Below are 24,567 nucleotides of genomic sequence, written 5' to 3' on the forward strand. Positions count from 1 at the left end.
TCTTCCAGAACGTGTGTGTTTGAGGACAAACCAGGTGCATGTCTGTGCCTCAGAAGGAAAGCAAACAGTAGTCAGGGTATCCTGTCACCCTTTAGTATCATAGGTTCAGCAGATCAAGCTGAGAAACATGGACTTTTTGCTAAGAAAATATTAGCTAATCATTTTAAGGCTCAGCATTCACGCCTAATTACAGTTTTGCAAGGGTTGAAGGATCGGGCTAGATCTCCCAATGTGTTTGAGAACAGCATTGAACTTGATTCGCATCTCCTGAATCTTCATGGTTTGTTGTTCAAGCAGCAGGCCAGCCTCCTCATAAGGTAAAACTGCCATCAGTGGGAACCGAGGACTCTGACCCGCTGCATTCCTCTGTGTGTCTATGGGATGAGTGTTTAGTAGGCAGGCCAGGCACAGCTCTCCTCAAGTGCTCTGCCCACAGGGAAGAAGTGGCACCGGCTCAGTGAGGCATGATCTGACCTTCAGGACCAAGGCAGCTGGTCTGAAATGTCAGGACTCTGGAGTCACTGCTCGCCTTCGGCCATCAGTCTGCTTTGGCCACAGTTGCTCCCACCAGAGGGGACTTTCTGGGGCTCTCTGGCTCTGGCTCTCCCAGCCAGTCTGTAGCTATCTCTTTGGCATCCAGAGCACATGAGAGTTCCTGTCTGCCTGTCCTGGCGTTTACTGCCATGGATGCCCAATGTTTATGAGTGGGTCATGTCCTGGCCATGAGCTGGTATAAAGAGGAAGAAGAATCTATTAAAAATGACCTTGGAGTTTATGTCCAGGATTGGTCTCATCCATGGACTCTGGTGTCAGGCCTCATCTTGGCCACGTGGTGGCAGCAGAGGTGCAGCAGGGCTGTGCTTCTCTGTGAGGTCTTCCTCCCACAAGACACCTGGCCTGGGAAAGTGTGCTCTCCCCAGGCCCATTTCCTCCTATCCTCTCTCCTCTTTTACCTCCCTCTCTTGGTTTAAATCAGATGGTCAAACAAGGGGCTGACATGCCCCCTTCGTATCTTTCTCTCCATAGTTTTTCTTCCATCTTCTGGTTTTTAGTGAAGAACTGAGTCAGACATGATGGAGAGTCTACCAGTCTTCATTCACTTAGAACATCCTGTGGTGCCGTTTAGCATAGCCTGTGTTCACTATAGACTGCTTCGTTTTGGTTTTGATTTTTGGGTAAGAAGTCTTCATGGGTTCTGCTGCATTCTTCCATCAGGAGGTAATAACTAGGTATCTGGTTACCAGCAATTTCTAGTCATGGCCTAAGTATATCAATACATTAGAGGTTTGGAAGTGGCTATATCAAATGCAATCATTCCTCTTCAATTGTTAGCCTATGTTTCTAGAGAACGAATTTGTCTCATTGGTGAACACACAAGTAGAGACAGCTCTGCAAATTGCTGATGTTATTTCCTATGGATATATACGCAACAGAGGGCTTGCTGGGTTATATGGTCGTTCTATTTTTAATTTTTGAGGAGTCTCTGTACTGTTTTTCATGATGACTACCATTTACATCTCTGCCAACAGCATGGAAGGGTGCCCTTTTCTCCACACCCACACCAACACATGTCGTACCTTGGCTTTGTGATATGAAGTGATATCCCATTATGGATTTGATTTGTATTTCCCTAATGACTTGTGATGTTGACCTTTTCATATACCCACTGGATATTAGTCATGTCTTCTTGGGAAAAATGTCTTCAAGTCCTTTGCCCATTTTTTAGTTGGGCTGTTTGTTTTTGGCTATTGAGTTGTATTAGTTCTTAGTTATTTTGGACACCAATTCCTTATAAGATACATGGTTTGTGAATATTTTTTTCCAGTCCATAGGCTGACTTTTTTTTTTCACTTGCAGTGAGAATTTTTTAGTTTGATATAGTCTCATGTGTTAATCATATTTTGTAAACTTCAAAGAAGATGTATGTGTAATTTTGACCCATTATAAAAATTGAAAATATAGTTTTGTAAAAGTCATAATCTTTTTTTTTTTTTTTGACAGGTAGAGTTAGACAGTAAGAGAGAGAATTATAGACAGTGAGAGAGAGACAGAAAGGTCTTCCTTCCGTTGGTTCACTCCCCTAATGGCCGCTATGGCTGGCACTGTGCCAATCCAAAGCCAGGAGCCGGGTGCTTCCTCCCGGTCTCCCATGCAGGTGCAGGGACCCAAGCACTTGGGCCATCCTCTGCTGCCCTCCTGGGCCACAGCAGAGAGCTGGACTGGAAAAGGAGCAACCGGGACTAGAACCCAGGGTGCCGGCACTGCAGGATTAGCCAAGTGAGCCGCGGCACCAGCCCATAATCTTTTCATCCAGAGTATCTTTACATTTGAGACATTTTATATATATGTATTTTTAGTATGTATATTCCTTTGTTAAGAACTGGTTTTTATTAACAAAATATACTGGATATACTTTCATATCAGTAAATATACTTCTATAGGATTCATATTTGGATCTTCATTAAGAAAATCTACTTCTTGATATTGGTATCTGAGCCTTCCCAAATGGGCTGCTGTTACTGAAAGTGGCACAGAGGGTTTGCTCTCTTCCTGTGACACCTGCATTCCATGTGAGCACTGTTAATGTGCCTGGGAAGGCAGCAGAAGATGCTCCAAGTGCTTGGGCCCCACACCCATGTGTGAGACCAGGACTGAGTTCCAGGTTCCTGGCTTCAGCTTGGCCCAGCCCTGGCCAGTGCTGCCATTCAGGGAATGAACCAACAGATGGAAGATTGATCTCTCTCCTTTTCTTTCTTTCCCTTCCTTCCTTCCTTCCTTCTTTCCTTCTTTCCTTTTTCTATTTTCTTTCTTTCTTCTTTCTTTCTTGCTTTCTCTCTCTCTCTCGCTCGCTCTCTCTCTCTCTCTCTCTCTCACACACACACACACACACACCACACTCTGCTCTTCAAACAAATAAAACAATTATTAAACAAACAAAAAAGAAAATGATGAGGGCTGGTGTAGGACACCTGTTAAAGCAGGGACATTTTGTTTCATTTCAGCTTTATTGAGATATATTTGACAAATGAGATTGTTTTTAAAGTGTACAACTGATGACTTGACATATGTATACATTGTGAAATGGTTATCACAATCAAGTTAATTAACATGTCCATAACCTCATATAAATACCTTTGTTAAATTTGGGGTAAGGACACTTAAGATCTATTATCTTAGCAAATTTCAAGTGTATAATTATAGCATTATTGATTACTGTCACCATCCTGGACTTTAGCTCACAAAAGTAATATATCTTATAGCTGACAGTGTAGGACCTTTGGCCAACATCCCCCTCTTCCCCCACTCTGAATACCCTGACAACTACCCATCTCCTCTCTTATTTTGTGAGTTCAACTTTATTTAACACATTTATTTAAAAGGCAGAGTGACAGAGAGAGAGAACTTCTACTTGATGGTTTACTCCCCAGATGGCTGCAAGAGCCAGGGTTGAGCCAGGCTGAAGCCAGGAGCCATGAACTCCATCCAGGTCTCCTATGTGGGTGGCAGGGCCCCAAGTACTTGGGGTGTCATCTGGTGGTGCCTTCTCAGGTATGTTAGCAGGAAGCTGGATTGGAAGCCGAGCAGCTGAGATTCACAAGCAGGGATTAACCCACTGTCACAATACTGGCCCATCAACTTTTAAAAATTCCATATGTAAGGGCAGGTGCCTGGCCTAGAGGATAAGATGCCACTTAACATGCCTGCATCCCAAAATAAAGTACCTGGGTTTGAGTCCTGGCTCTGTTCCCAATTACAGCTTCCAGCTAATACACACCAGGGGAGGTAGCAGGTGATTGCTCAAATAGTTGGGTCCCTGATCACCCTCATAGGAGACGTGGATTGAGTTCCTCTTCTGGCTTAAGCCTGGCCCAGTCTCAGTCATTGTGGGCAACTGGGGAGTAAACCAGCAAGTAGGAGATATCTATCTTTCATACTTTCTCTTTCTGCCTGCCAATAAGTAAAAAAAAAAAAAATTAAGAGAAAATAAATTCCACATATAAGTGATACTGTACTTGTCCTTGTATTTGTCTTTCTGTGTCTGACTTCCACTTATAAAGCAGGGGAGGTTTGTCAGTATCCACCCTGCCCCCTCTCTGCTCTGTCCCGTGACTGCGGGGCCTCCACAGTGATTTCTCACGGTGGCCCTGTGTGTGTTCTGCCTCCATTTCTGCTTTTCAAAACTTCTCTCTCATGGTAGACAACCTTTCATGGTTCTGATGCCTAACATGGATTCATCTGTAATCTTCCTACAGATAATCTTTGTTTTTAAAGATTGATGGATTGATTGAAAGGCAGAGATACAGAAAGAGGAGAGAAAGATACAGAGAGAGGAGGAGGAGGAGAAAGAGCAGGAGGGGCCAGCGCCGCGGCTCACTAGGCTAAACCTCCGCCTAGCGGCGCCGGCACACCGGGTTCTAGTCCCGGTTGGAGCGCCGGATTCTGTCCCGGTTGCCCCTTTTCCAGGCCAGCTCTCTGCTATGGCCCAAGTGCTTGGGTCCTGCACCCCATGGGAGACCAGGAGAAGCACCTGGCTCCTGCCTTTGGATCAGCGCAGTGCGCTGGCTGCAGCGCGCTGGCCACGGCAGCCATTGGAGGGTGAACCAACGGCAAAGGAAGACCTTTCTCTCTGTCTCTCTTTCACTGTCTACTCTGCCTGTTAAAAAAAAAAAAAAAAAAAAAAAAAAGAGCAGGAGGGAAGAGAGAGGGAGGGAGAAAGAGAGAGAGAGAGAGAGAAAGGTCATCCATCCAATGGTTCATTCCCCAAATAATCACAAAGGTCTGAGCTGTATCAGGCCAAAGCCAAGAGATTGGAACTCCATCTGGATCTCCCACGTGAATGGCAGCTGCCCAAGCACTCGGACAATCTACCACTGCTTTCCCAGGCACATTTTCAGGGAGCTGGGTCGGTGGGGGAACAGCCAGGACTGGAACCAACACTCGTATGGGACGCTGGCATCACAGGTGGTGGCTTAACCTGCTGTACCACAACACTAACCCCTCCTACAGATAACCTTATCAGGAGTATCTTAGGGTCATGGTATCTAAGACCAATGGTTTTGAATGTATTTTGGCTTGAGAGGCTGCATGGGACAATCTCCCATTCTCTTTCCCCCTTTCTCCTCCTGTTTCCTGCAGCCAAAATGGCTGTGAACAGTGGTAAGCCCCTGGCCTGAAGCCAGCCGTGGCAAGTTGATGTTTGGAGAGTGGGGTAAGGGAAGGCTTTGGGACCCTTTAGTCACATCACAGCGTGTGAGTGACTCAGTGTTTGAACTAAGTACAGGGCTGGGCCACGTGAGCACACACCTGTGTTTGTGTTCCTATTGATGCTTCTTGTGTTGCTATCCTGGAGGCAGCTGCACAGAAGAGGAATGACTTTGATAAATGGACAGGATCCTGGGTCACAGGAAGTGGATTGGGAGAGGTTGGCTGCCCTTGTTTCGTATCTATGGCATGGCAGGAAAAGCAGGTGTGTTTCACCACTGAACAAACTAAAGGAAAATGGTCCTCTTTGACCACTTCTAGGCTATGCCCGGAGAGGCTTTTCCATCCTACCACATGGGAGTCAGTGCTTGGCGTTTGAAGCCATCCTGAGTCTTGCTGTTTGCGCTGGACTCAGTGACAGCCACCTAGCCTATTAATGGCAGAAAAACACACACACACACACACACACAAAACAAAAACCCTCTTTTGTCTGAGCTCAGGAAAATGGAGGATGAGGGGGCTAGGTTGCTTTTCTTTCTCTTGCTACCTGCTCCTCCTCCCCACAGGAGCCTCTCAGAGCTGAGACAAAACGTGTGAAAGCACCTTCACACTTCCTGTGGGGGGTGATTCACTAATTGCACGCCATCAGGAAAGGTGCAAGAGAGGAGTGACTTGGTCTCCTAGGGGGCCCTCCTTCCTGGGCTCAATCAGGAAAGACAAGTTCAAGTGCAGACAGTGTCCCGTGTGGTTGCAAAAGAGTGCTCTCCCTGCTTTTATTTCTCTCTTTTTAAAATCTTTCATTCACTGTTTCACTTCCCAAATGCCCGTAACAGTCAGGGCTGGACGAGGCCAAAACCAGGAGCCTGGAACTCAATCCAAGTCTCTCATGTGGGTGTCAGGGACCCAAGGACTTGAGCCATCACTGGCTGCTTCCCAGGGTGTGCACTAGCAGGAAGCTGGAATCAGAAGCAGAGCCAGCACTCAAACCCAGGTGTTCTGAAATAGGGTGCAGGCGTCCCAAGCAGCATCTTACCCACCTCGATTCCTCTTGCAGCTGGGCTCCTCTCTCCGACAAGGACCATTGCCTTAACCCAGCACAGGGCCAGTTTTAGACCTGGACAAGAAGACTGCTTTCAGATCCCATAATTTAGAGCACCGTGCTCGCGCTCTCCTCTAGCCATACCCCTGTCTATGGGATGCATTGTTAGAAGAACCAAAGGGATGCGTCTCTCTGGAGTGCTTATTCTACCATTTCTAGATCATCCTAGAATTCCCTGCCCAAAGGGCTCTGGTCCATTTCCAAGACCTGTGTGGACTTCTACCTCTGTTCTCTGGAGGGTAAACCAGGTGACAAGTGGGCTGAAACCTGAAACCAATGGAGTGGCCAAGGACAGCTGTCTTTGGGAGGACTGTGAATAGGACAGGTGTGTACAGGAGATCCCCCCTACGTGTCAGGTGAAAGATTCAGTGTAACCTTATTTATAGAAGACATGAGATTCCTGGGTCAGAGACAGAGAAATCTGTAACTCACGGCACAGCAGGCAATGTGAATTCTAGCATATCTGCATTAGTTCTCCCTGCCCCCACATTCGGGGTTAGATCAAGTGGGGGTTGTGCTCTGAATGGATTTGTGTCATAGTTAAAGAGCCTTGAATTTGCAGAAGCCACTGCTTTTATAGCATGCAGTTAATAGGCCGGCTTTTAGCCAAGGGGAGACGTTGTATCTTTGCTCCAGCTTACCAGTTTCTAAATTACTCTGGAAAGTGGCCCGTATAGACGAGCACACAGGGTCTTTCCCTCTTGGCCTACCCAGCAGAACATATACAGCATAAAAAGACCCAAAGAGCCATCTTTCCCCAGTGCTGTGGAGCAGAGGCAGGAATAAGAGGAGAAGGAACAGGCTGTGCCCTGGGGTGGTTCTGCCCATCCCACCACATTGTGGCCAGGAGCCTGAGGGATCTGAATTCAACTCTGGCCGTAGAAGGGGTGGGAAGGAGCAGGTGTGGAGGCATGTGGTTGGAGGCATGTGGTGGTTTGCCTGGCATGGGTAGAGTGAGCAGAACCCTTGAGGTGAGTGGTTTGCGAACTTCATCTGCGTTCTTGCCCCAGACTCCTCAGAAGTCAGAGACATGCGTGCATGACATACATTTCTGCTGTGATCAGAAAGGGGAGTTCCCTAGTTTTCCTCCTTGACCTTATTGCTGGCTAGAGTCTGTCTCTCTGAGTCCACTCTACTTGTTCTTTCAAACACATGTGTGACTCTTGGCAGAGGTCTTTCCAGCTATGTCTGCTGGGGTTTGATTGGCTCTCCTAAGTGGTTTGTTTAGCCCACACAGCTGTGTTCATTTGCACTAGATACTTGTGTGTTTGCTCTTTGCACATTATTATGGTCTTCTGTGAAAGTGCTCTTCTCTTTTAGATTAACAGTAACTGGCCAAGCCCACCCCTGCTGTACACAGAGAAACCATTTAAGGACTGATGACTCTTCCATAGACTTGTGTCTTGGTTTAATTTGCTTTTCATTCCTCCATTATCTCTAACTTGTGATTGTGTGAGGAGTATTAGCTTTCTTTTCATGTGGAAATAGTTGCACTTCAAAGGACTTACTTAAGTTCCCCACAGAGATTAGAAAGGCATGTTCCTGTGACTTAATGGTACAGGTAGAAATTCCGCAGCCTCAGAAAACATTCCAAACTCTGGTTTTTGTGTTCCTAGGCCAGTGGGTAATAGAGTGTTTCAGAGGTGCATGTTTAATACAGCAATTACCCAGAAAGAAAAAAAAAGGCAATTCATTTATTTTTCCATTTAGACCACAGTCCAATGAACAACCCTGAAAATATAAGTAGAAGATCATAAAGAAATAGATATTCATAGTCTAGGAGCTTGAGCTTACATGGTTGTCTTTTGTGTATGTCACACTTCAGTATCTGTCATTGAGAGTGTGTGATTCTCATTCAGTGTCCTTACGAAATGTGTAGACCCTCTGCTGGATAACACTGTGTCTCACCGCCACGTTCTCCTCCACCCCAGGACTTTGAGCTAGAAGTTTTAGCTTTTGGACACCCCTTCTTCATCAGAACTTCCTGGACACCAGTGCTCGGTGGCCGGACTGGTTGGGACACAGGGATTCAGGGGGATTTTTGCCTTGGAAGAATGTCATGAGGTCGACCACTTCATGGTCACAGATTTTTTTTTTTTTTTTTTTTTGGATGTGTGTTCACTAAATAAATGGCACTGCGACTGTTTTGATTATATAATCATTTTACATTTTATGTAGTATAAATGGCATACGTTGTGAACATATGCATATCAGATACCTAACTAATGTGGAATTTCATCCATTAGTAGTTACTTAGCACATCTGATGACCTCTGACACTGTGTATTCTATCTAATTGTTTCATTTTAAAAAATACACCAATTACACAATCCAGTTGATTTCACAATCCACTAATGATTCAAGATTTGGAATTTGGAAATTATTCCTGCTGATACTTTCATAAGGTTGTAAAAACATGCCTTCAACTCTGAAAGAGACTGATTTGCCTAGAGTGGTTCATGTGCTCACACACCATAGCCCAGCAAGTTCCATTTCTGAGTAAAGTATGAGATTTGATGGAGATTATGGAGAGTATGTCTACCAATAGGGCCTGAGTTGAAGTCCCCAAGACAGCAAATAATTGGGAACCCCCAGTTTATGCTTTTCCCTGGGTTCTGGTTTCTGACTCCAGTGAGAAATTAGTACCAAAATGTTCAAAGCCTAACTGGCAACAACCATTGACTTCTCATTCTCTCTCATGCTCTATCTCTTGTACATAAAGGAAACAGACGAGAAAAAAAGTTGCACCAAATACAAAGAAAGCACGTGGATGCGTTTCCCAGTTATTGTAAGATTATGTCTCTCACTCTTGGATGCTTTTGAATGTTTTACCCAGTTTCCTTGGATGTGCCTTGCCAGATACAGGGTGATGGTTTATTTTAGGCAAGGCTGGCAGCTGCCGTCGACTGTTCTTTTGCAAGGATCTGTATGAGGGTAGCCACTAAGTTTATTTTTACATCTCACCACAAGACAAAATCCACATTTTCAATCAAGTGTTGGACACTCCAATTTAGCAAGTTATGAAAAAATCTGTTGGCCCAGATAAACGTATGCTAAGAATGTTTTTTCCACTAAATTAAGACCTTACTCCCAGAAGCCCAAGAATTCATTAAGCCATAATTAGCCATGATCACTGATGATTTAAAATACAATAGTAAAGGAAGATTTTATACTGAGCTTTGAAGGCACCATTGGGTCTGTCCTATGGTCGACTTTTTATAGCTTTAGTTTTAAAATAATTTTTCCATTTTGTCTGACAGCTTCCTTTCCTGCACCCAACCCTTCATGCAAACAGGGCAGCAGCTGTCGGCCAAGCTTTCAAAGTTGCAGCCAGTGGCATCAGAGAAAATATCACATCATCTCAGACCAACTTACCACTTAGGAGGTTATAGGCTTCTGGTAAAAAGGGATGGCTTCATCTGTCATCGGTGAAAGGAGACAGCAAACACTCTTGGATGATATGTTTGCTTCAATAAACCCACAGCACCTCAGGAGGGGAATTCTCTTATTTTTCTTTAAGGGGCCCTGCACCCGCATGGGAGACCAGGAAAAGCATCTGGCTCCTGGCTTCGGATCAACGTGGTGCGCCGGCCGCAGCGGCCATTGGGGGTAAACCAACGGAAAAGGAAGACCTTTCTCTCTGTCTCTGTCTCTCTCTCTCTCACTCTCCACTCTGCCTGTCCAAAAAAAAAAAAAAAAAAAGAGAGAGAGAGAGAGATTTATTTCAAAGGCAGAGATATAGAGAGATGAAGAGAGAGGGACAGAGAGAGAGCAAAAGAGAGAGAGGGGGAGGGGGAGAGGGAGGGGGAGAGGGAGAGGGAGAGATCCATCTTCCATCTGCTGGTTCACTCCTTAAATGACCACAACAGCCAAGGCTAGGCCAAGACAAAGGCAATAGCCAGGAGCTTCTTCTGGGTCTCCCATGTGGGTGCAGGAACCCAAGGACTTGGGCCATCCTCCGCTGCTTTCTTGGGCCATTAGCAGGGAGCTGGATAGAAAGTAGAGCAGCCAGGACTTGAACTGGCATCCATATAGGATGCCAGCACTGTAGGTAGAGGCTTAACCTATGCCACAGTGCTGGCCCCAAGATTCTCTTATTTTTCTGTTAGCTGATATGGTCAGGAGAATTAATGTTGATTAGCTGCCTGAGTTCAGAACTTCAGTGGCTGGATTAAAGGTTTACGGCAGTAGCACTGAGGTCTGGACTCAGGTTCCTCTGCCTCTACCCTCTTGTTCTTGTGTACAGGGATTTCTACCACTTTAGTCGTCTTCAGGCCAACCCCTGTTTTTTGCTGTCTGACAAAGGGATAGATCTTATATTTTCCACTTTTCTAAATACAGCCCAGGTTTCACTTCCTAACACATGAAGCAGGGAAAAGAGCATCCTTGATTCTTTTATCTATTACCTGCATTTTCTCTTGGATATAATATTTTCCCTTATGTTTTTTTACCTATGTCTTTGTCATTGAAATTTTGTCAGTATGTACTCCATTGCCATTGGACTAGGCAATAGCTCTTTATCTGTGTCTGGATTTTATTGTGGCTCTTCCATCTATAGTTGGACCTTTTTAATAGTAACATCTTGGCCAGTGCCATGCTCCCTAGGCTAATCCTCCGCCTGCAGCGCCTGCAACCCTGGGTTCTAATCCCGGTTGCTCCTCTTCCAGTCCAGCTCTCTGCTGTGGCCCCGGAAGGTGGTGGAGGATGGCCCAAGTGCTTGGGCCTTGCACCCACATGGGAGACCAGGAGGGTGCGCCTGGCTCCTGGCTTCGGATCAGCACAGCACAGCGGCTGTGGCAGCCATTTGGAGGGTGAACCAACAGAGGGAAGACCTTTCTCTCTGTCTCTCTCTCTGACTGTCTAACTCTGCCTGTCAAAAAATAAATAAATAAAATAACATCTTGATATCTCTTAGTTGAACTGTTATCAATATGATGTTAATGTCACTATATTTAATAAGAATCTACTTAATCAAAATCTACTTAACCAAAGTGTTTTGTTATTAATTTTGTGAGGCTATTGATTAGGTTGTCATGTTGCACTGTCTTGGAAAGTATACGAGCTATGGAGTCAGATAGGTTTTGGTTTCCATCTTGGGTCTTCTTACTATTACCTGACTTTGAGACATTTTTACCCTCATGTGCCACATAATGACATTTTCATAAGTGATGTGGGACATACACAATGTGTGAAATACATAATGATGGTCCCATAAAATTTTAACCTTTAGTTATGTCATAGTCATCTGAGTTGATGTAATGACACTCTGATGTCTGTACCACACAATGTTTCTCAGAACATATCTGTGTCATTAACTGACCCGTGCCTATATTTAGTATCCCAGGATGTGCAGTTCCTAGAACCCAGGGGGCACTCAATTACTGGCAATTTTCTTTCCTTATGATGGAAATGGATGTATCTGTTGTATGAATGCATATGAATTTCCCAGCTTTGTTAGATCATAGGAGTCTATTTAGATGTTTGGGATGGATAAGTAAATCTGATTTACTCTAGTGAAATTCTTCAGGGTTGTTGATTGATGGGGCCTTTAGATTGTTGTCATCTCTACCATAGTTCAATTTACCTTCACCGAAGTAAACGGAAGGAGCAACTGCAGACAGCACGTTATTAGTCCCAGTTGATTCCCACCAAAATTTCAAAGTAAAAATGTATATTTTAAACAACATGTTTGCTCATCTCAAAGAGTTAGATGATGAACTGTTAGAAATCATGGACTATTGAGCAACCATTTTCATTTGCAGTGGATTCAGCATATAATCATCTTTTAGTTTGGAAAGGATGTGCTGATGAATACCAAGTGATGCGCCCTACAGTTAGTGAGCATGAAAGTTTCCCTGCTTTCTCCAGCCACACTTAAATGGTTCTTCTAAACCTGAAGCACTTTGCAGCTGTAACAGCAGTCAAGTAGGAGGTGACTGTTCCACTATGAGACCAAGGCATTCTGTTGGTGGACTTTAGGTATGAGGATACTTAAAAATGTTTGTGGAAAATGGAATTTAAAGATAACTTTCTTTTGGTGCAAAAAATTTTTGAAACCCATGCAGACAAGGGGTCTTCAAAAAGTTTTGTGAAAATGCCTATTAGGAAAGTACTATGCATGAATCTCAATTTTTTTTTTGCTCCAAAACACTTTGAATTACTTTTTCCGTGAACATTTTGAAGTACCCTTGTATATCTTGCCTGCTAGAAATCTATTTTCAGGAGGGATTGTGGAGCCTCCTGGGATAACACTTTATGCTGGAGAAGGAGGACAGGCCCAGTGATCTCAACCAGAAATTGGATGGGAGAAGTGATCGCAAGTATTGTGTGCAATTGTTTTCTTGACTTTTCATGCCCTAACAACCAGGCAAGGAGCAATGGGCAAGGAGGAAGTATGGCATGGTTCCAGGTAAACAGGAACTTCTAATGAGAAATGGAAATGTTAGTTTCTCTTTTCAAACACCTTAAGACTTTGGAGTCAGCATAACATGGCTTTGGTACAATCTAGAAATGCCCCATCTAACTGAAGGCTGGGTGGAGGAAGGTGATCCACTCTCGCACCAAGCACAGCTAAACCTCAGCACCTCCAGGCCACCAGCACAGGCAGCAGGAGTGTCCAGTGGAGAGTTTAGGTGCTTATCAAAAGTGGCACGGTCACTTAAGTGGCTCCTCAACAGGCCATGGGGGCATGGAGGCACTTGCCATAGCTCATCAGGCAACCATGATCTCATTAATTGGCAACATGGGAAGTGGCCAGCACACAAGAGAAAAATGTTTGTACCGTATGGTTTTATCTGTGGGCCCAGAACTTCTAGAAATACAACAGCAAAGGCTTTGTGGCTGGTATTACAGATGGTGGTCAGTCCCACATGTGACCAGCAGAATCTGAGCTCTGGGTGGCTGCACAGGGGACCCTCAGCCCTCAGCTTTGAGAAGGCAGCCCCGTTGATGGATAGGAGGGGGTTTTATGGAGAAATTCTGGGAGAAGAGACAAAAACTTGGATGAGGGAAAGAAGCAGCTATATCATGGCCCCCCTTAGTTGTAAACCCACAAGGAGAATTTAAAGTGGTCAGTATTTCTCAGACCTGAGTGACATTACAGGATGCTTTTAGAAAATCTGTGACCTGAAGGTATTTACATAAATGTAAACCGGGTGCAAGCTATGTGTGATCATACTTCTGCATGGCCAGAAAGACGAACGATTCCAAACAAATTACACACTGAATATAATTTGAATTAATGGGTAGATGGTTTTGCTTCACTTCAATTAATATTAAACTTTAAGGCAAAAATGCAATGGATCCATCCCAGAGTTTTTGAGTTTTCAGTCCCTCACTGCACACTGTATGGAATGTTCCAGCTCTTCCACACCTCTTTCAACAACTGGAAGCAAGTTATGGCCAACCTGACTTGATCTGTTCAAATTGGGAGAACTTGTTTCATTGGTTCTTACCAGGAACATTGCAAACCTAGGAAGAACCCACTTGTCCTTTGGCACTTGAGACCTATTCAAATAATACTATGATGAGAAGCAAGTTAGCTATGAAAGCCCAGAATTCTGCAAGCGCTTGATTTGGTGGTGAACTTGTGTGGCTCCCAACATTACATCACAGCATGGATTTTCTGAAAATCCTTGAGACTCAAAAAAAAAAAAAAAAAAAAAAAAAAAAAAAAAAAAAGCTTGCCCATAAAGTCCCCACAGCTGGGTGCGTTGGGTGTGGGGATCAGGGTGAGGTGAGGAGAAGCTTCACCTCCTTACAGTCTTGTGCAGAACCCATCCTACATGCTCTGATCCAGGAGGGTGCGTTGTCAGATCCGTTTCTCGGCCGTGCACTGTGGAACTGCAGAGAATATCACCATCTGCTTTTTCTGTGTCCTGACATCACACAGAACAGTGTATACAGCACTGTTCTCATCCCCAGACCTTTCCCTTTTAAGGGGAGGCACTGTTGTCCAATTTTAGGGATAAAATAACTCGTTTGCTCCTGCTCTCTGTCTTTTCCTGGAGAAAAACCAGAGGATGAGTTCCAAAACCCCTGGCTGGGAGCCCGAAAGTCTAGTCGATCAGGCATCTTTGCTCTTTCGTGTTCTGGCTTCATTTCTGACTGTGAACGTGCTGGGAGCTTTCAAGACCCATGGGCCTCGGCGCAGGTGGCTGCGTCCTGGCCCTGAACACAGCCATTCTTTTGCTTCTTTTGCTTCCCCACCCCCTTTCCCTCATTTGCCTCCCACAGGCCTGTTGTTCAGTGATGCTGTTGCCTTTTCCAATCACAGCCATCTCCTCTGGCCGTGCCTCCAGTTGTTCTCTGCTGATCTTTTTCTTCTCTTTTCTTATTTTCATCAGTATTTTCTCATTTCTTGGATGAAAGAACTCCTTTTAATGCCATTATCTGTGTCTGTTCAGCTTCTGTAACAGAATATCATACACGGAGTGGCTTGTAGACAAGAGAATCTCATTGCCCACAATTCTGGAGGCCCAGAAGTCCAAGACCAAGGTGCTGGCGAGCTTGGTGTCTGGCGAGGGCTCACTTCCTGGTGGTGGACGGTGGCTCCCAGCCATGTCCTCACATGTGGAAGGGAAGAGCTCCAGTGGTTTTAGTGACTTCACAGGGTGCTAACCACATTCAGTGAGGGCTCCATGCTCTTGACCTAATTACTTCCCAAAGGCCTCACCTCCTAAGGCCATCATATTGGGAGTCTGGTTTCTTGTCTCTCTTCTTTTTTGGTTAAACTTTAACCAAAATTCACAACTGAATTTGGTGGTGCTGGGGGCAGGGGGAAGATCCAGGCATTCAGATCCGATCCATCCAATCACAGTGTTCTTTTTGCTGTTCTTAAAAACTGACAAGTCACACCTGTCAGGGATTTGTGGTAGCATGCACCTCTTAGAATAGTCCAAGAACAGAGCAAGCTGTTCACGTGCTCGGGCTGGTTCCAAGCTCCGGCAAGCTGTGTGACGATGGTGTTAAGGTACTGGTATCTGTGTCTGTGCCCAAAGCCAGCCTGCAGTATCTGTTCCAGGCAGGCATGAAGTCATAGCGTCGTTCTGGAGCACAGAACAGGTGGAGTCATCCTGACACATCCCTTAGCTCAGACTCCCCTCATGGCCTTTGTCTGTTACCATGGCAGAACTCTGCTTCAGCAACTCCAGAAGCTGCAGACCCTGGTGATGGGCAAGGTGTCTCGTACCTGCAAGTTGGCTGGCACGCAGACCGGCACCTGTCTCATGGTGAGTTTCCCCAAGGGACGGAACAGTAATTGCCCCTGCTTGGGCCCCCCGTCTCTGGTCCCTCCCAGCTTGCCACGGCCAAGTGCTGTGTGTGGCCAGAGAAAGCATGCTGTCCCTCTGTGAGACAGTAATGTGATATGTGGGTACAGTCTGTGGGCCTGGTGGAAGGGAGTCTCCCTGGACCTGTACCCGGAACCCACAACCCCCCATGCCTGTCTCCCCTTCCAGGTCGTTGTGCTGTGCTTTGCTGTTGCCTTTGGCAGCTTCTTTCAGGGCTATGGACCCTATCCTTCAGCCACCAAGATGGCGCTGCCCAGCCAGCATTCCATGCCTGAGCCGTACACAGCATCTGTCGGTAAGATGGGAAGCAGCGACCCGGGAAGTGTCTTGTTTCATTTCTCTGGAGCTTTCTGAAAGCGATCGTATGTGAAAGTCACACTTTGAAAAGTTGTACAAAGGGGAGATTTTCCATTTGCACATGGGGGGCTATCAATATCCCGGTGGCTGGTTCTCCTGTGCCCCTCCCCCACCGCCAGGCTGAAGCATCCCTGGGAATTCTCTAGAGCTTGACAGAGTGCGGTTTGCAAACTGTTGCTCTAGACTGTGTTCCCTGATAAATTCTTACATTCCCTCTTTTTTGATTCTGTTAAGGGAGTAAGATGTGTATGTTTGGGGGAACATTATGTTTTTATAACATTTTAAGAGCGCTCTGCCTCCATTGAGTAGAATTGTGTGCTACCATAGTAAGAGTCTATAAAATGAAATCAAAGAATTAGTGTATCTTATAAAACATGATGTCCAAGATTGACAGAATTTGGAGATTCAGGTGTTTGATAAGAAATATGTATATACATATTTGTGTGTATATATATATTCTCAGGTAGATCAGTTATCTCTTTTAAATATGTAGGGAATAAAGGGAGAGTGAATAAGGGATATATACACAAATAGATTTACTAATAGAATGAGCTTGGAGTCAGGAGGTATCATATTTGCTCTAGGGACAGTTTTGCCATCCTGAAATGTCTGGTCTTCACTGGGCAGGTGCGTCCTTTGGCAGGTATGTGACAGAAATGCTAGTATTCCAATAAAATAATGTCCATGGCCTACTGAGAAATTATTCCCCCTCCCCAAGGATCATCGCTAAGTTTATTTGAAAGCCAACTTCCATGTTGCAGAAAATTGCAGGAGAGCCGTCTTTCCTGTAAGACGAGAGATTGTGTGCCCTCTGATTCATGGCCTTGGCTGTGGGCTGTGGGTCTGAGTGGCGATGCCCTGTACCTCATCTTCCTGCAAGACCTACTCACTGGGGTTGCTTCTCCTCTTAGCTACACCTAGACCTCTCTGAGTATTTGACTCCCACTTCGCACAAATTCTTTCTCCTAGATAGTTAAAGGTGGGCAAGGAAGGGACTTTTATTTTCAAAGCAGTGGGGGTGGTTTACTTCGTGTTTGTTTGCTTTTCTGAGTTCTTCCAGCACTGTATAATTGGCATAATTTTTTTGATGCAAAATCTCTAAAACCCTGAAGCCTTTATAGAAAGCCCAGTTTCGATGGCTCCTTGAGCCCTGGGCAACAAGGACCCACCAGCTGTCATCTGCAGCCAGCCTTGGGCATGGGGAGTGAGGAGATGTGTTGGACCCCTGTGGCCTTTTGCTGACACTTTGTTCCTTTGCTTTGTCCTCAGTGAGATCCAGGAACCTGCTGATCTATGAAGAGCATTCTCCCCTGGAGGAACCATCCAGCCCAGCCTCAGCAGGGGAGCTTGGGGGCTGGGACAGAGGCTCCTCCCTGCTCAGGGTGTCAGGGCTGGAGTCCAGACCGGACGTGGATCTTCCTCATTTCCTTATATCGAATGAGACCAGCCTGGAGAAGTCAGTGCTGTCGGAGCTGCAGCAGCACCTGTGAGTCCTAGACACACATATTCAGCTCCGCCGGCGCACTGGGAACAGGCTGAGTTAGCAGCCTGCACGGTGGGGTGTAGACTGGCCAATGACTGCCCTGAGCAGAGACAGGGAGAAGACCTAGTGTGAACTCCCCCGAGTCTGCACATGGCCTCTCCTTGTGGGTGATGAGTGGCGTGGCTGCTGATTTAGCTGAGCTCTGCTCCCAGCCCTCCCGGAAAATGAGGCTAATGCCACATTGGTGGGGAAGATTCCATCGTAGATTCTTTCCGCAGCTTTCTAACCCAGGCCCTGAGAGGGGAGGCTCACATTATATATCCTATTATGTCTCCATGTGCAGGTAGGTTGCACACGTACTGGCCCTTACTATTTGTATCACTGTACGTATGCTATCACATAAATTCTTTCAACCACCCCAAAGAGGTAAAACATTATCAGTCTTCCCGTTGTGGGGAACGCCTGGACCCCCTCCTGGAAGCTCCTGGAGACCAAGCTGTTTGGTTACCTGGCTCCCGACACAAGTCTTCTCTCCCACTTAGTTCAGCTCAAGTCCCTAGGCAGATCCCTCTGTTTGGCCATGTCTCCAGGATATCAGAGCTCTTCTCCCCCTCCTCTGAGTGCCTCAAGACTCCCTGGGCTGTGCACACAACTTGATAACGTATTTATTTTCTATTCTTTATTATTTCAAACCAGTTCTAAATCTTTGGATTATTAGCTCTCCTCCCTAGACTTTAGCATAGGGCTAAACATCCTCAGTGAATACAATCATTGTCAGCAACTTGGGACAAGCCAGTATCAAACCACCAGGCTTGGCCGGCGACGCGGCTCACTAGGCTAATCCTCCGCCTTGCGGCGCCGGCACACCGGGTTCTAGTCCCGGTCGGGGTGCTGGTTCTGTCCCGGCTGCCCCTCTTCCAGGCCAGCTCTCTGCTGTGGCCAGGGAGTGCAGTGGAGGATGGCCCAAGTCCTTGGGCCCTGCACCCCATGGGAGACCAGGAGAAGCACCTGGCTTCTGCCATCAGATCAGTGCAGTGCGCCGGCCGCAGCGCGCTACCATGGCGGCCATTGGAGGGTGAACCAACGGGAAAGGAAGACCTTTCTCTCTCTCTCTCTCTCTCACTGTCCACTCTGCCTGTCAAAAAATTAAAAAAACAAAAACAAACAAACAAAAAAACCCACCAGGCTTGTCCCCTGGGCTGGGATGCCTGCTCCGGGGTGGCGTAAAGGTGGGACTGTGGATAGGTCGGTGGGAGGACTTGGGCAGCAGAGAATTCATGCTAGGAGAGAACGGGACCCAGGCCCAGCTATAAGCTATCATCAATTGGCTGTGTCATCAGAGTTGTGGTAAACAGTTGGTGGCCAATACTTCTTTTTCCCTTCCTTCCCAGAGTCAGCGCTAACCTGGAGGGGAATGAGACGCTGAAAGTCGTAGAACTCGACAGGAGAGTGAACACCACCTTCTGAAGAGGCCGCCCGCACCCGCCCCGTCGCCCTGAGCGTCACCTCTCCATCTGCAATCACCTTTGTCATAAGCTTTTCCTCCGTGCCACTGGATCTTGACAAAGACACGGACGAGCATTTCGTGGCTTTGGATGGAAGGCCAGCCTGGGGTTCCCCGCCGGCTGGGACAGAGCGCCCTGCCTCTGGTCCCTGCCCCTCCCCTGCAGCAGGGAGCCTGCCTCTCCCCCTCCCTCTCTCTTACCGCTCCAGTAGATACCATGTTAGGGGTGAGGGTGGGACAAGCAGGCTTGTTTCCGCCAGCGGTGCCAAAGAAGATCTTGCCTGATTTTCTCCCCTGCGAGGCGCGACCCCTTTGAAGACAAGACTGGTTCGATCGACACCCCAGACTGTAGCCACAAGAACGCCACGATGCCTGTCGCGATTTGGCAAAGCACTGACTCACGCCCCTCCTCGCTCCCACCCGGGCCCCCCGCCGCTGGAGCCTTCGCCCCACGGGGCACTGGCACTGTGGGCGAGGCCCCCCCTCACGTTCTCAGGCCGCAAGTGCAATGCCTGAAGGGATCAGGCTCCTCTACTCCAGGCGAACCTGCCCCGCCTCATTGCTGGTAGGACCTCCCCCCGTAGCTCTGCCGCTCCAGCTTCTCCTCCCCATTTGTAAATAGTATTTATTAGCTCGCCCAGGCTTCCTGCGGGCAGCCACGCCGGAGCGATCCCACGGCTCCTTCCAAGCTGTTGGCCTTTGGCGCTGGGAGGGCCCCTAGGCTCTGGGATCCCCAGTCTTTCCCGATGAAGTTTTCTTTCTTTTTGGAGGCCTGTAAAACAGTTACCTTTGAGAAACCCCCTTAAGCCCGTGCGCCCCTATAGGAGGAACTCAGAGGGAAAGATGGAGCAGTGCCTTGCTCCGGGCCAGGGCTCGTGGCCCTATGCGCTCTCTCCCCAGTTCCCATAACAGAGAGGGAGGCCCTGTGCCCGACTGCAAGCACTTGGACAGCCCTGTGGGCTTCCGTCCCCGCCCGCCCCGGGCCCGCCCCAGCCCCGGCCCCACCTCCAGCCCCGCCCCTGACATCCACTTCTGCCCCGCCTCTGGCCCCGCCCCGCTGTCCACTTCCGCCCAGCCTCCAGCCCCGCCCCCCGCACGTCCACTTCCGCCCCGCTTGTCCACAACCCGGAAGGTCAGTGACCAGCGTGTCTCCCTTCCTTAACTGACAGGTTTGGCTACTTTGCAGCTCGCCCAAAGAGATACAACCTAACCCCCACCCTACTTTTATTTTTGTTTTTTAATGATTGAAAGTAACTTTTGTAGGTAATTTTTTTTCTTTTCTATTTCATACAAAGCTATGGAAACGGTCTTGTGTTCTGTAAGGTAGGAGACTCTCCCTCAATGTCTCTTCCTGGCTTGTAAATGCTTTCTTGTAGGAAATGTGCTTACGTTCTGTATTTGACGTTTAGTGCGGCCGAAGCGCCTTCGACTTCCGTCTCCTCCTCTCCCTCTCTGGCCATCGCCGTGGCCCCCACCCAGGGCGCCCGTTCCGTCTCAGGCTTCGCCTCACGGGCAGACCCCTGCCTGTCCCCCTGGGCCATGTGGGGTCCCCGTGGTGACTGAGTGCTGTCCGTCCCCGTGTGACCGAGAGGGTCCCGGACGGGGAGACGGCCAAGTTGGCGTTCGCACAGCGAGCGAGAGCTGCACCGGGCATGGCCGGCTGCGTGGTTCTCGCTGCCCCTGATCTTGTGTTGTGGGGAGCAAGGGGCGGCCAGTGGTCTCTGCTCCGTGCCGATGGCTGGTGACCACAGGCCACTGCTGACCCGTCGCTCTGCGCTTACCTGGGGCCCGTGGGGCCCTACAAGGTTTAAGAAGGCAGAATGGACTCAAGTGGTGTTTGCACAATGAGAAAGGAAGGTTTCACACCTGAGGGCCGAAGGGAGCGAAGGGGCCGGGCCACCCACGGGGCTGCAGCTGACCTACGCTGGGCACTTAAGGCTCACGGAGTAGCGAGCTTGCTGTTCCGAATGAGGAGGGAGAAGGAAAAAGGAAATTTCTAGGCCCCGCCCTTAGTGCTTTGAGGATTTGGTTCTTGCGGTTGCTTCCCCTCGCCAGACACCACTGCCCACAAAGCACAAAGCTTTCTCACTGGAAGACCATCTTTCCAGGACAGACTCTTTGTAGACACAGGGGACATTAGCTAGAGAGGTCCAATGGCGCTTTCAAGTGGGTTCAAGAGCCAGTTTTGCTGTTCTTTTAAGAAAAATCTGTTCCTTGCTTGAGCAAGTAAAGGGAACTGAACTGTTTTCCCTTTAGAAGGGCAAAACGGGTCAAGAGGACTCAGAAGAGTTGGGTGTGTGGCAGCCGATGGGCTCCACGTGTCCGATGGGTGTTTGCGTGCCTCTGTTCCAGGGCTGGGTCCAGAGTCTGTGGACTGTGTCTCCACAAAGTCAGTGATTCACACTTAGCTCTGAAGATGTCAGATGGCGGCAGAGCAATGCACCTGAACGTGAGTGTTGAAAAATGGCACTGCCAGAGCGGCCGTGAGCCAGCAAGAATAAATCTGTTGAACGATCTGTGTCATCATGCAGACGGGCCTTCCCTTTCCCCTTCCCTGATGGTACCAGTGAGGGGGATGCCTTGCGAAGACGCAGAAAACAGATGAGCCCCGGGTAACCCAGGCATGTCGCTCTCCTGGCTCCACTGGCACTTGGCAGAGGAGTGTGTACATGAAAGGCCGAAGTGGTGCCAGTTTCAAGAACGAATTTCTGTGAAGTGTTGGGGCTCAGGAGTCAGGCTCGCAGGAAGAGAGGGTTACGTAAAGATCTGACAGCGGAACGAGGTTGCTCCTTTTTGGTAGGAGGTGGGGTGAGGTGTGACATCAGTGTAGGCAAAATTAGATAACCTTTCGGTTAATATGGTCTTATTTGGAGACCTGACTCGCAGGTTATGAAAGCAGCTTCCAGTTCAAGTTGCCTCCAGACCAACTGTAAATACAAGGTTGTTTTCCTCGCTAAATCGCAGTTCAGCCTGGACGCCAAAAGGGGGCTGTGAAGCCCACATGCCTGTAGAGTAGGAGAATGAGTTGGTCCTTATCCGAAGAGTGGGGCAGTGCCCAGCATTTTGGCTGTGTTTTGTTGAATTTCTTTCTCAAGGCAGAACAGCGCCTCTGAGCACACAGTATGTGAGGTGCGCGTCTGAGCAGAATCCAGAAAGCAAGTGAGGAATGGGCCGGCCGTGCTGGCCTTGGCGACACGGGGAGGCTGGAGATGGAAGTGGGGGCTTTCGGCCTGCCCTTCTCTGCCATGAGCCACTCATTAGGTTCTGTGGAATCCAGTCTTTGGGAGCCTGGATTAAAGGCACCGGCACTCCTGCTGGCGGGCCTGGCAGGACCTGGGGAGCTCCTAGCGGGGGGGTGCCCTAGTGAGCTCATCGTTTTATTTGACTGCTTTCCGCTGAGATGATTAGCAGAGCTGGGGAGAACCCCTGGGATGCAGCTACAGGCAGTAGGAAGTGGTGAAATGGGGGCTGTGAAAGAGCCAGGGTTCAGGTTATCCACTCATCCCTCCCTCCCTCCCTCCCTGGCTTCCTTCCTTCCTTCCGTTCTTCCTTCACCACTCCTAGGACTTCTGAGTGTTTTAAGGAAGGGTGTTGCATGATGCCCTGGGGAACACTGGGGAGTAAGAAGACTGAGGAAACCTCACTAATCATAGCTTTCCAAACGACCCACGCGCGCTCGCTTGCTCTGTCTCATGCATCCAGACACACACACAATCCTCTTCTGTCTCAGATACTCATTTGTGCCTTAAACAGAGCCTTACTTATGAACCCAGAGTGACAGAAATCCCTGGTCCCTGGAGGTTTTATAATATTAGATTGAAGTAGGGCTGGGGGAAAGAACTTTTTTCAAATGTCAAAAATGTTTTCCCGGAAGTGAGCCACTCCCAGATTGCCCCATCAGGAGGAAAGAAATGGGGTTATGTCCATTAGGAAAATCCCATTTGGTAGGGGTGCAATGGCATAAAAACCTGGCTAGTCAGGATTAAAGGCATTATATATCCTCATAGCAGAGCATTTTCCCACTGCCCATTTGAGGATTAATGTGGCCAAAGGGTCGGCACTTAACTACAGGAAAAAGCTAGATGTTGCATTTTGTCATTTGGTGCAACTGAAATTCAGGAATGCTTTGCTTTGTCTCTGTTTCTAGCAGGCAGGGAAGTCATGTTTCTTGAGCACTTACTAAGGGGTTGGGCGCTGTGCTAAGTGTTGCTTTAGTTTTTTAGGTAGAGAAAACAAAGGCGGCTAGTTCCCACAAGACGGATAAAGAGCTAAGGGATATGAGCAGTGCAACCATTTGTGAAGCACATTGAGCTGATTCCTTTCTGAGAACACAGCCTTTCAGATCCTCTGGGCAGGGCACGCAGCATTTACCCCCTTGATGGCCCCACTGTGCAATGTCCAGTTGTTTGCTTCATGCTGGAGCTCTCCACCAGACGCCCATCTCTTGTCTTTTTCATCCTGTCTTCTGTGAGTTCCAGCTGGCAGGCTTTGCATTGGAGAAAGGAAAACCAGGGTGTTAAGCTCTGTGTCTCGGATCCCATCCTTGACTCACCAGCTGGGCAAGAAAAGCCGTTGTTTGCACCATGGACCCATGACCTACACTACTTTAAAAAATCTCCCTTTCAGATAAAATGCTGTATGAGTCTTTGGAAAACACCAGTAGTCCTTGACAAACTATGAGTGATCCTTCTCAAATGGTAGTGAGCAGCCTCTGGACTAGAATCAGCAGTAAGCTTTAATGTCTGTGCTGTTGCTGGGACCTCCCTCCCTTTTCTAACAGGTTGCGTAGACCAGCAGTGTTAAAATCTAAGTGCATTTTGAGTCTATTATCTGTCTTTGTGCTGTTTTTTTTTTTTTTTACTGGCTTTTTACTCTTTATCATAAGCTAAATACCAACACAATAAAAATAAAAATACTTTGTAGGATACTTGTACTTAGTTTGGACAAAAAATAAATTGAAATTGTTATGCTTTTGTATTTCTATTTCTTGCAAATAAATATTTTTCCTAAATAGTGAAATGTTGCCCAGTCTTTAACAACCTAGTGATCTGATTTTAAAAGCATTTTGCTTTCCTTCTGAGTATGGGTTTGTGTGTGTGTGTGTGTGTGTTCCTAACCATTCTTTCCTGATGATCCAGTCAAACTGAGAGAAGAGCCTCAAACTAGCAATTTGTATGTTAGGTAGTGCTACATCCAAGGCTCAGCTGGAAGACTATTGAGAAATGTAATTGTTTTTTCAGTCAATCACAGGAAGAAAAACAATATTCTCTGGAGGTTCATACAGCCTGACTCTTATTTTTGCTCTCTCCTACAACTCTTCCCTAACTAGATTTCCAAAGTCATGGATTTGATTTTGCTTCTCCCTTCCCTGGAAGTCTGAGAAGGAAGCTCTGGACTGTAGCCAACAGGAGTGCTCAGGGTGCCGAACAGATTCATGCTCCAGAAGTTTTGATGAAGTGATTGATGAAGGGCAGTGCATTGGAGCAGAGTCATCTGCATCCTGCTCTCTCTGCACCCAAACGTAACTGTCTGCACTCAGAGAGAGTGGGGGCTTCCTTGAGTCTCAGAAAACGTGGCCCCAGGATGTTAGAGACTAAGGCTACCTGGGAAAAACACAGCCGAGCAGCGTCTCT

At 47.5% G+C, this 24,567-nt stretch overlaps 1 protein-coding gene across 1 annotated transcript in view; it reads left to right on the plus strand.

Moving 5' to 3' along the window:
• The window catches only part of CREB3L2 (cAMP responsive element binding protein 3 like 2), a 133,445-nt gene extending 109,548 nt beyond the window's left edge, over window positions 1–23,897 (plus strand). Inside the window, exons 9-12 of the mRNA XM_062194628.1 lie at window positions 15,431–15,530; window positions 15,759–15,885; window positions 17,217–17,433; window positions 18,822–23,897. Of these exons, the coding sequence (XP_062050612.1) occupies window positions 15,431–15,530; window positions 15,759–15,885; window positions 17,217–17,433; window positions 18,822–18,897 (520 nt within the window). The 3' untranslated portion in view covers window positions 18,898–23,897. The remainder of the gene's footprint in view (window positions 1–15,430; window positions 15,531–15,758; window positions 15,886–17,216; window positions 17,434–18,821) is intronic.
• The last annotated feature ends 670 nt before the right edge of the window (window positions 23,898–24,567 follow it).

Source organism: Lepus europaeus, chromosome 1, assembly GCF_033115175.1.
Source record: "Lepus europaeus isolate LE1 chromosome 1, mLepTim1.pri, whole genome shotgun sequence".
Taxonomy (NCBI): Eukaryota; Metazoa; Chordata; class Mammalia; order Lagomorpha; family Leporidae; genus Lepus; species Lepus europaeus.